The 12,756-nt window shown below is 42.6% G+C and overlaps 1 protein-coding gene across 1 annotated transcript in view; it reads right to left on the reverse strand.

Moving 5' to 3' along the window:
* The window catches only part of nhsa (Nance-Horan syndrome a (congenital cataracts and dental anomalies)), a 74,163-nt gene extending 68,734 nt beyond the window's left edge, over positions 1 to 5,429 (reverse strand). Inside the window, exon 1 of the mRNA XM_008298737.1 lies at positions 4,992 to 5,429. Coding sequence (XP_008296959.1) covers positions 4,992 to 5,271 — 280 coding nt within the window. The 5' untranslated portion in view covers positions 5,272 to 5,429. The remainder of the gene's footprint in view (positions 1 to 4,991) is intronic.
* Between the last annotated feature and the right edge of the window lie 7,327 nt (positions 5,430 to 12,756).

Here is a 12,756-nt window from a genome sequence, read left to right on the forward strand (position 1 = left end):
TTGTTGTTTTTTTTGTCATATTGTGTACGTACTTATTTTATTACTTAATTATTATTTCCTTGCACTTTCTTTTCTATATTTTGGATGCTGCTGTGGCATGTAAATTTCCCCCAATGGGGGATCAATAAAAATAATTCTATTCTATTCTTGTATTGGCCATGTTTCATGGTGTCCGGAAGTGAAGACGATGAAAGAATTGGAATCACTTAGGTGTTAAATGTTCTCCATGTCAGAACTTATTCAGAAAATATAGAAATCTCCCATTAAGTGCACTCTTTTTTAAAAAATTCAAAAGCCACCTTGAAATTGTGGCCGTTTCCATCAACTTTTTCCGATGCACTGTTTCGAAATTTGTTTAAAATGTATTACGGAGACCCGGCTGATGCAGAAGACTGAGAAAAACCTCCGTCCTAGTTTGCTTGTGGCTTCATACTTTGTTCATACTCAGGTCCTGAAAAATGCAAAGTCAGAGCGCTGGATATATAAGCCCTGAGGAAGCAGAAAGATATGACATCAGCTATATGACAGTTGAGTGAAAACAACGAGCCCCTGCATCAAGGCTGTCTAGGCTTTGTCAGTGTCTGTCTGGGAGCAGGAGGAAAGAGGGGGCTGGTGCAGGAATGAGTGAGCAAAGTCTTTGAAACCTGCTCTATAATTAGCAGGGGTACTATATCAATGGCAGGTTGTCTGGACCTGCACAAATATGCATGTGGTTCTGATAATGAAAGAGAAAAGAGAGGCAGCAGCTCCTGATCCAAGATGCACTGATATCTGTCCTTTCTCTGAGCATTTTTCCTTCACACACATATATTCAACTCAAATAAAAGTGGACTCACAAGTGAGAATGTCACCGATAGAATCTGATTTCATTCACTGACAAAACATTTTCATTCCTGCATTATCTGAAGCTCTGCCGCGACCGACGTGTGTTGACCTCGGATGGAGTGAGCGCTGACTCGTCGATGCGGCCTCACTTAGTGAATCAAAGTCGCAGTAATGGCCAGAGTGGGTCAATGAAATGCAGAAGCGAAGAGCTGTCACCCGGCTAATGTGGCTTCCTGCTCTAAGCTGCTTCAGTGGAGTTTAAAGTCGCACTACTGCTGCTGCCGCTGCTGCCGTCCACTGAAACTCTTAATTCCAGAAGCTGCACGAAGCAGAAGAAGGCTGGAGTGAAATCCAGAGACGAGGAAGGACGGTAACTGCAGAGCATAGCTACACGGTCCTCAATGTTTTGTCTCGAGTTGTTAAAGCAGGTGGAACAAAAACGGCACAGAAGAAAAGCCTCAAGCAGCTCGCAGCAGAAGAGTGAGAAAGTGTAACCGCTGCAGGCCGCTGTCTTACATGTTACATAAGGTGTTCTGTGGATGAATCAAGGTGCTGCGTGACCTGATTTCTCTCAGTTCAGACGTTCTGGATGACTGCTTTCGACAGAAATGTAGTCATAAGTAATTTCAGAAGAAGCAGGTTAATTAATTTATTATTCCCGAGGAAAATCCCCAGTGTGTGCAAAGACTTGTGAACACGACACACTTGTTAGCAGCCGCATCAACGCAGAAATCTACAAGATAAGATAGTGATCCAGCCTGCTCCACTGTGGTATTCAATTGCAACCTATTTTTCTCTGGAAATTACTTGGAATTCCAGTTTTTCTCTTTTTTTTTTAAACAAGTGTGAAAGAAATCCCATTTAGCCACAGTTCAAAGCACTTCACGGTTTAACTGAAGGTTTATGTTGTAATACTACAACTACTACAACACATCTTATCACTTTCTAGCCTCACGTTGTCGGACTTATCTTCACTGCACTGTGGCTGGCTGCACCAAATCATCATTCTGGGACGAAGCTTGTTTGCATTTCTTTAAATCAATCGTAATCATCTTGCGAGACGCTAAGCCCAGGATGCAGCAACGGTGTCCCTGCAAAATAGTGACAGGGGAACTTGTTCAGGTGGAATATTTGCATGCAAATGGCTAATTCACAGGAAAAAAAACTAGCATGGTTGCCTGACTGCACAATCCAAATCTTTGGCAAAACTTGCTGTGTGGAGCTTGTTGTTGTTGTTTGCTGCAGTGAAGGAGACATGGAAACACAAAGACAGCAGCACAGGAGGGGAAAGCAGAATGAAATGTGTCAAATAAGACAGTTTGCAACACTTCAGATTCAGTGACACCCTGCTCTAGTGTCCACGTGGAGAGAATCATCACTGTGTGGAGTTTCACTCTGTTTTGCTCTGTGGTGCCGTGCGACTACTGTTTTCCTCTTTTTGGTATATTGTGAGTCCGTCTCTGGCACGGTCTGTATGAGGAATGTGGTAAACTGCCAGCCATGTGCTCGTGTACCAGAAAAGCCAGAGGGCCACTTGCCGCCACAAGTATTACAGCTCCCCCTCCACACTGTGTAACTTAAAACCCAGCAGAGTGCTCTAACACGGGACGGCACTGCAGCGCCTGGCCTGCCTGAGGAGCTCTGATGGCAGTCCAACGCAGACATTGATGGGGTGTCACAGGAGAGCTGTCCAAACACAGGGCTGAGGGATATATGCCAGGCGCCTGGTGTGTTTGCGAGACGGAGGATAAAAGAGGAAGAAGGAGTATTTTGGCATGGATTGGGATCATTAGATTACCTAAAAGAAAAGAGCTTTTTAGTTTTGAGTTTTCATCTCTGCTGTGATATTTTGAAGTGCATCTTGAATTGTTTAGCAGGATTCTCTGGTATAAATAGTCGTGTCAATAAATCACAGACAGTCGGAGTGTCGCTTAAGACTTCCGAGAGCACAAAGCAGACCTCTGTTGCTGATAGTGGATGAAAAGCTCAACACGAGATGAACCAAAAGCGAAAGAGAAACACTGCAAGTCCTTTGACCCAAATGTGTCTCGCCCAGCATATGAAAACCTGCAGCACCAGAGGATGTCGCAATATGAAACAACAACTCGAATGATGTTTGTCTAAATCACCACCAGATGAACTCTTCATAACCAGCGGGGTGTTAATGAGAGGCAGCACGAGTGACACCTTCCCGACATCTGATTGTGATCATCTGACACATAATTCAATATGAATCTGCAGCGGTGTCGTCCTCTGGCAGCCGCATCACGAAGGCCCGCCCCCACCCACTGGGCTCTCCGTGCCTTGACCTGCTCCATTTACACCGATTGTCATTCAGATGAGGCGAGGTGTGGGGGGGCTACTGTTGTTTAAGGCTACCCCTGACACCATTAATATGAAAAGCACAATTAAGAGTAATTAGGCTTTTCCAGGCAAAAACAAAAAAAAGAGAGAAAAAGGGGGTTATCCGGAAACCCAGCACGCAAGATCTCCTGCACGACAACATGTGGCACGAAGGGATTTGATATCCTTTCATCCAGTAATATTATGGCCTCCATGGATGAACTAGAAGCTGAAACATGTCAATTGGATGTGGCTCTCTGTGGTGACGTCCACACAGGAAACAACAAAACTTAAATGTGAGGAGTCAATTGAAAAGTGCAGCTTTGACCACAGTGATGCTGCATTTACTTTAATTTAGCTAAATTCTGAATGGAGGCTGGTTGAACTGAGAAACCTGGAGGATCAGTGGATCACAAACAGTCATCCAGTAACACTTTTAACCATCTAGTTCAAATTGGAACTGATTAGATGAAGCCGCTTGAAGGCTGAAGTGCAAATTTACCTGCCTTTCATTTACAGCGTCATGACAACCCTCAACCAGGACGACTCACAACTGTGCAAAATGTGCATCTTATTCTAACTGCATTCAACATGATGCACGGCAGCATAAAAAGTAAGCCAGCAGCCCTGCTTCAAACAGCCAGAGCAGGCATTTGCAGAAGGAACAACTAAATCTCTGCAGACATCTCCAGGTTTAAATTGGCTTTAAGAAGGGTCTGGTGCTATCAGTCCCCACACATAAATACCTTAAGGCAAAGTAACCCATTCACAGACCACAGGAAGCGAAGGGTCTGAGGGGGGGACATGCAGGGACTTGCTGAACCTCGACTTAAAAAAAGGAAAAGGCGGAAGTAAATCCACTGGGGTATGTCCACGCTGAGGCACAAACTTGTTCCGGAGATGGATAATTTTGGGAGGTGGAGAGGAGAAGAGGAACACAGGTTTTCCTGACTGGAGACACACACACACATAATGGGTTGTGACTGTGTGTGTGTGTGTGTGTGTGTGTGTGGTGGGGAGGGGGTGTGAGAGATTAAAAGAGCCAGGGGATGGCTGCATGCTGTGTTATCAGGGTAATGAATTCTTACTGGTGGTTAAGCAAAGTTCAATACAACTTTCAAACGCCCCAGAGACACCGAGAGGTCAGATTAGTGGGAATCAGCCCCCAGCAGAGGTCTGTGTCTTTCACCAATCATAACACACTGGCATTTGCTGGACTTTAAACGTGCCCCCAAAAAGGTGAAAATTAGAAACACCCGAAAAGGCAACTTGCTCCCTGAACGAATCTGTGCGTAACTGTCAAAGTTCAATTTAACTTCGCTGCAGTTTCCAAACTTTAAAGGCTGCAGCTTCTAGACAGAGAAGGACGGTTCCTGAGTGAGTTCTAGTAATAGGTGGCGTTAAGTGGCTGCTGGCATGAGGTCTGGACAGCCAGACTGTCACACGCCCCTCAGCGTGGGAAGACATGGAAACATGAGCGCAAGTCCTCCAGCACTGACTCATGTGCACCAAAACTGCGAAGGAAATACTCATTTGCGGCTCAAATTATGTAATGAAAAAGAAAATACGACACATGAAATAGAAAGTGTCACACCAAATAAAGTGGATTATTAAGCCTTGGTGGCGCACAAAAGCGACTTCACCGCAACTTCGGAGGGTTTAAAGTGCATTTCTGGACTGATTTCACAGCACGCTGCCCTTCACTTCTTTATGAATCTGTTTGTGTACAGAGGTCATTGATGGAAAACTTCGCCTCCTCCTGCAGTTTCCTCTCCAAGACGCGCGCTGGACGCAGCTCCAGAGTAAAACAGATCTGTACTTACGCACTGCCTCCTGTTTGGGGTCCAACTCGGAGCAGGTCTGCTGGAGGTGGCTGATCTTACTCTGCAGCCCCCTGACCCGCTGGTTGGTGGACGTGAGGTCGTTTTCCAGCTCCTGGAATATGGAGCAGGCATGTTTGGCCAGGTCCGACAGCTGCCGCAGGGTCCGAGACAGAGCCACATTACTGATGGAGATCAGATCCTCGAAAACCAGACCCTCCTCGTTGGGGATTTGATACCTGCACAGTAACTGAGGTTCCACGACTCTTTTGGCAAATGGCATGTTGTTGCGGACCGCTGAATAAATCCGACAAAAGTCGCCCAAGAGTGAGCAGAAAGCGGCGCTCTGGCCTCGGCCCCTGATCCGGTTGGTGTGAATTCAGCTGCTGCTGCTGCTGATGCCCCCCATCCTTTCATTTGTTAGAGAGGACTGTTGTGCTCCTCGCTGCTGCGCCGGGTCATCTGCTGCCCTAATGCTGGTGTGTTTTTCACTGCTCCAAAGTAGAGGTGGTTTTTAAAAAAAGAGGCAGTGGGAAAAGCTGGAGTGGATTCAGAGGGATTTGTGGATCAGGACTCTCAGGCTGTAGAGTCACCCGGAGTGTAATGATCCTGCAGCCCTAATAGGAGACACTGTCAACACAGCAAACCGCAGAATATTTATATTAAAAAATCAATAATTATCAAAGATGGCATCAAATCAAATGGTGTTTTCATGCCTTTCCAGCTTGTTGTCCTGTTTAGTATACGCATGAAAACATCCTCTCGGGCCCATCTGAGAGTATAAAGTACAATTCTTTAAGGATCCCTCCCTCCTTGCTGTGGCTGCTTTGTGCAACTTACATGGACATGCCATTAGGTATATTTTCCTAAATTTGTCTACTACTCAAAACTACAACTGAAACATCCATCCATCCACTATCTATACACCGCTTAATCCTCACTAGGATCGTGGGGGGCTGGAGCCTATCTCAGCTGACTTAAGGCGAAGGCAGGGGACACCCTGGACGCGAACTGGCGACCTTCTTGCTGCGAGGCAACAGTGCTAACCAATTGCACCACCCTGCAGCCCACAACTGAAACAATTAGCTGGAAACTTGCTGACAAACAGTTGGTACATATTTGAAGTCATTTTTAGACCCAAAATGCCAACGCAATCGCTGCTCTCTGCTTCTATGTTGATTAAAATGTGAATATATTCTGGTTTTCTTTGCATTCCACAATAATAAATGTAAAAGTTTGGAGAAATGAAGACAAAACATGTTTCATTTTGTCACTTTTGACTCTGAGAAACTGTCTGTCATGACATTCGTCACTATTTCCAAGAACATCATTTGCACATTATAATCAAAGTAGTTGGTAACAGAGAACATTTTTGGCAAGAATCACATCTTTTCTAATTAAAAAAACTTTTAACATTTATTTTGTGGGTGACATTTGTTTGCAAGTAATCAGGACTTTAAGCTTCTAATGAGCTGAACAACCAAACTGTCTGCAATCAGTAATGAATTATATGAGAGACCGACGTTGTCAAACTACCAGGCAGGTTACTAGGAGTTATCTAGTTATTAACTAGATCCTGCTCCTGGAGCAGTGTGCAGATCTGTATTGTAAAAAGCCATGACAAAGTGAAACAACTTACCAACAATGAACACTGAAGAACCCATCCATCCATTATTTATACACCACTCAGTCCTCACTAGGGTTGCGGGGGACTGGAGTCTATCCCAGCTGACTTAAGGTGAAGGGGGACACTTGGACAGGTCACCAGTCTATCACAGGGCTACACTTAGAGACAGACAACCAAGCACACTCACATTCACACCTACGGACAATTTAGAATCATCAATTAACCTCAACATGTTTTTGGGAAGCCGGAGAACCCGGAGAGAACCCACGTTGAGCCACCTTGCAACCCACTGAAGAACCCAATAAGGCAAATTTTAAACTAGGATAGAACTTTATTGATCCCTTTGGTGAAAACCTCAGGGAACTTGCTGAAAAAAAACTAAAACACAACCTAAACATTTACGATACAATTTGATGTGTTGTTGAGTTTTTTTGCTTGACTATATGTGTTATATGTCTTGACTTATTGGTTTGCTGTGTGTGGATCCCAGGAAGAGCAGCTTTTACTACAGTAGCAGCCAGTGCAGATCCAAATAAAGAATAAAGTCAAGCTGAGAAAGTAATGACTGCCCCACTTCTTATTAATGGAAGTCCTTGGTATCAGTCTGAAGAGTGTCTGAAGGCTTCCTGATTTTAAATATAAAACTCCTGATGACGAACGTCTGAGTGGAAACACATGGGTTTATCCATGCATTCATAAAGGGTTTTTATATTTAAAATCAGAGAGCCTTGGATACTGTTTGGACCGGCAACCAACACTAAGGACCTTCATCAATAAGAAATGGGACGGTCATTATTTTTTCATCTTTACTCAGTCCTGGCTCCATCTGTGAAGAGCACCTGCTGTTGTTTTTTCTTCACTTTTAAACCGTCAGCTTTATTATTCTTGACCCAGTGCAACACACTTTTTCTTCAGAAAACAAAGTTCCAGCAACTTCTACATACAGTACGTGGTTTGACAAAGTCCAAATAACCACGACTGTATCACCAAATAAGTATGTTTTAGATGATTTGTTGAAGGGGTATCCAACACATTCTTGAAACTACAAGAATTCCTCTTTTACTTTGCCACATCCCTGTGTAGGTTAATCTTTGCTTTCACCTCGGTGTGTGGACCTGACAGGCTGGACCGAGCTTCATTCACATTTGCTGAATGAGTGTTTAGCTAAATCCCACCAGCTGACAGGGCCAGAATCGACAGAGGTGACAGCCTCAGAGCTCTTCCTGTGGCCTAACCAATGTCCACACCAGAAGTGCAACCTTTGCAAAGCCCGACCAGGGACAAAGGATGGACAAGAGCAACGGCGTATGTCGTCATCTTTGAGTAATGGTGCTGCAACAAAAGGCCTAACTTGAACGAACAAAAGCTGGTAATCTTTGTTGTGAGAAGAGTCAGCTTTAACTTGCAGCCACCAGGGGTGATATGCATACAGTTTATTTACACTGGACTTAGAAAAAGTGCTCTGTGTGTCCTCATCAGTCAACACTGTATACAGCAGTATACTACAATACAATATATTGTATCAGATGTAGAGGAACCTAATGCAACAACAAAAAACATTTGTCCTCCCATTGTCAAGGAATATGATTTGTTCTTTGGTTTAGTTCCAAGATTGTTCCTCGGAGAACTATCATTGGTAGATTTATTATACAGTTCAGAGCCTATCTGTTTCTCTGTTGGTTTCTCTGTGCTCTTTAGTCATGGGTTAGCATGCTCTTATCCATTGATCTGGGTCAGTGGTAAAGTGGTCTCATTCCCACATAATCTGTTAACTTCTGCATTTACCTCAAGACGCTGGATCTTTGTCTCAAGCAAAGCATTCTTCTGTAGAAGTTTGTGGTAGCCATTGCCAGACAGGGGAAGCATTTTGAGGCCAGTTATCTTGATGCTAGTTTGGGAGCAGGAGGTTTTGAAGTTTGGAGTTGAAGTGGCTGCTCCATTTGGGAGTTAGAGGAGGTGTTCTTCCTTATTTAAGAAACATTTCTATTCAGCTGTCCTGGATTAGATGCCCCACCTTTCTTTTAAAAATACAAGCCAAAGGTGGTTTACTAGATTCCAGTCAGGCCAAGTCATAAATTTTACCTTTTCCTACCTCAGACACTCTGGTTTTGTGCTTTGGGTTGACATTCCTCTTCTACAAAGCTTGTGCAGGCTCATCTTGCCAGCCAGTGTTTTGGTATATCCACATACATTCATGGCCCCATCGATGTTTGTCATCTTGCCACTGGTTTTTGCACTCATGCAGCCTCATACCACCGCACTTCCACCTACGTGCTTCACTGTCAGGGCTACGCATTAACTATGGTGGCCAACTTCAATGGACCCCATCTGAGCTGAACAAACTTACCATGGTCTCATCTGACTAAACAATGTGCTCCCAACATTCATCGGGCTTCTTTTATATTTTCTTTAGCAAAGGTTAATCTTGCAATGTCGTTCCAAAGAGCAAGCAAGGGTTTCTTTCTTTCTTGGATGCCATTTATACATGTTGATGTTATGTAACGTCCTTCATGATGTCTGAGCTGTCGTGGACACTCTGGTTCATAAACACTTTATGAAGTTGAAGCATTTGCCCGTCTGTTTCTCAGAAGCTGATTTTATAAGTATTGCGCCGTCTGTGGCATCATTTTTAGGAGGATGGCCTCAGCAGCTCTGATTAGTGGTACTATGGCTGATTCCACACCTCTTGATTACTGCAGTAGATGTATTTTGAGTTATTTGAGAAAGTCTTCTTTAATCATTATATAGTCACGTTTGTGACGTTTATGCTAAATGGAAGTCACAGATGTTTTTCTTTTAATGATCACAGGTTTGGAATTTGGAATCATTTGACATTTAAATGACTTTACACACGGGTGTACTCACTTCCGTTGTGTTCTCTATATAGCTGACTTCATTTAATCATGTCTGAGTTGCTTCTTTTAACATTTTGTCGTTAGTGTGGTTTAATTGGGATGAACTGATATATCAGTGTAGGATTTCTGTCTTCGAGCACTAAATATCCCTCTCCAGCGACATGAATCATTAATAGTAATGGCCGTGTCCATAATGATAAGCCAGTTGCTAAGTGGGAGATAGCTAGATGGCAATTATATCAAACAGGCGTATACTTAGAGGCAACACATGGCTGACACATATAGTTTCCTCATCACGTGCAGCTGTCATCTTGAAATGCAAACCAAACACTTTTAAGTGGTATTTATAGTTCAGTGAGTATGGCTCCCTGTTAAGCTGTCTGATTTAATGAGTACACACACTCCTATCCTGATGTATACGATGAAATAAAACCTACAGTGCAGGAGGAGATGCTGTAAGTTGATGAGGCAGGTAGTGACACGCAGGCCTGTGCCAAATATTGGTTATGGCACAGAGGAAGTACGAGCGCCGTGTTGTTGTCTGGCATCCCGTGTCTGTTTCCCAGACTGAACCGATTCACTGTGCGGCTCATTCATTTTCTCCGTTCATTTTCTCAGATGTGGGAGCAGCGATTTACACCAGAAGGCTTTCACACAGGCTCAGCAGCTTTCCTTGAATTAAGAATCGGTTTCACTTTGCTCTTGATTAAAAAATGCGGGTTCTCTGCTAGGCTCATTTCAGTCTTGGAGGACACTTAACATCCTGAAAATCAGTTAAATGTGGCTGTTTCCACTCTGTATTTTTGGCCTTAAAACAGCTTTTCAGAGTGACACAAGACTGTTTTTGAAATAGCGTGCCTCCTTTTAATTTACCAAACAGTAAGTGACTTGTAACAGATTTTACCTTCACATTTATCCTGTTTTAAAACTCCTCACCAAATAACACTGTTTTTCTGTTTTATGCCGTAAAACAGTCCTTAGCAGTGATGGCTGTTTTTGAAAAAAGGCTGTCTCCTGTAAATTTTCACTGAAAGAAACTTTTATATTTATACTGTTCAAGATTTTGTTTCAGTTTACAGAATAAACCCTTGGGGATCGATTCAAAATTTAAATCTCAGATGTGTTGGCTGCTGTAAGAAGTGTTATACTGTGTATTCAGAAACAAAATAGGATCATGAAGTTATTAAAAGTAATAAAAAAGATGGAAGGCCCAAATATTTATACAGACAGCGCAGCTATGGCACCCTGTGTGTGTAAATGATGTTTGCTGTAACGCTAAACTAATAACTAGAATAACAAAGGTAGATTATTAGTCACAGATATTATATATATTTATATTAAGTCTAGAATTATAGTTCTACGATAAAATCTGCATTTTTTTTAAAAGCTAAATGCTAATGTTAGCATGACTAGATGCTAATATCGAGCAAATCTAACATGTGTTAGTGCGTTAGCATGCTAACATTTGTCTCTTAGCACTGAATGTCCTCAAGGGGACATGAGTGTGTCTGGGTTATTCCATCCTAGATCATACTTTCCAAGATAAAAATTTTAAAAGCTATATTATGAGAACTATTTTAAAATCCCCAAACTCCGTTTTACTTGGATTAGGCTATCTACCAATGCTTGTGTTTTTGTGATACAGATTTGCATGCCTGCTCAAATACTTTTGAAAGTTCAACGAAAATAACTTTATCTTACATTTGCTTTTTTTTAACAACAAGTATTTAATCTTAAAAATTATTCTATATGTTTTGTTTTGCGTTGTTGTGCCATTGAACAACATGGTTCAGAAAATATCATTAGTGGACTTCTGCATCATTTTTTTGGTGCTCAAAGATGAGTCAGTTTTGTTTTTTCCCCCTCATATTTCACCTTACCAAAAATCAGAAAGTATTTTAACTACTTGTCCAATATTGCAGACTGTGACATGATGAACAATCACAGTGAAAATTTAATTTAAATTTTTTTCCAATATTTTCTGATATATTGTTGTTCAAACCACTCAAGTTTCAATGCAAGAAAAAAACGTGCTGAAAGTGGGTTAACAGGAAATAAAATATATAACATCTATCTCTGAAAGTAGTTGGTATATGAAGCTAAAACTTTACAAACATCTTTTTAAATATCCACATTTTATGCTGGAAAAATGAGGACAAATCAGACTGTCAAGCAGAAATTGTTTTAAAACAACTTGATGATTTGAAGTCGTAATAAATTTAAAGATCAAATGACTCTTTTTCCAAATGTTATAGCAGTGCTGTCAAGAAATGTCAGTCAGGGCCATCAGAGTCACTGGGATTCTTCCTATGGAGACCATGAATGTGTGAAATATCTTGGCAGCAGCTGACGAAATATCTCATGTTTGGATCAAAGTAGGAGACTGACTAGCCGACCGAATGACTAAACCAGAATTGGTATTCCAGGAAGCCATGATGTTAGCTTGGTTGATGTTGATACAAGTTGTAAATAGTGTGTAGTGCTTTGATCATGACCAGAGGAGCTTGTGGCAGTGAGTGGAGCACTTGAATGAGAAAGAAGTAGGTCCATCAGTGTGTCAGGTGTCTTAAATAAGAGCCAAGTGTGTCAGTGGATATTTTTGGACGGCAGCGGCGGAGGGTCTGGGAATACAGCCATCAGCCGCGATCTGCTTGACCTCTGCTTGTTGTGTCTGCGTCGGAGAAAGCACAGCTGCTTTGTGAGGGCCGGAGGGTCTCCACTGCGGCCCGTTTGATCTGCTCTCATATCCAGGATGTGATAACGACTTCTGTTAATGTAGCCACATGTCAGCCGAGTCTTCTGCTGCTGCTGCTGCTGGCAGCAAACACACAATGTCAGCCTTTAATTAGAAAGTGTAGCAGTGTTAAAAAATGAATAAGTGCAGGTTTTAATTGAATATTGAGGGAGACACAGTAAATGAGGGGGTCAAGAGCATCAACATCTTTATGCACCAATGTGTGCCTTTTCTGCATTATTGCATTATTATATGTAAAAAAACAAAAAATGGAATATACATCATCTGGATGCAGTTATCCATCCATCCATTTTCTATACACCGCTTAATCTTCATTAGGGTCGCGGGGGGGCTGGAGCCTATCCCAGCCGACTTAGGGCGAAGGCAGGGGACACCCTGGACAGGTCGCCAGTCTATCACAGGGCCACACTTAGAGACAGACAACCAAGCACACTCACATTCACACCTACGGACAATTTAGAATCACCAATTAACCTCAACATGTTTTTGGACTGTGTGGGAGGAAGCCGGAGAACCCGGAGAGAACCCACG

Source organism: Stegastes partitus, unplaced genomic scaffold (genome assembly GCF_000690725.1).
Source record: "Stegastes partitus isolate 25-593 unplaced genomic scaffold, Stegastes_partitus-1.0.2 Scaffold30, whole genome shotgun sequence".
Classification (NCBI taxonomy): domain Eukaryota; kingdom Metazoa; phylum Chordata; class Actinopteri; family Pomacentridae; genus Stegastes; species Stegastes partitus.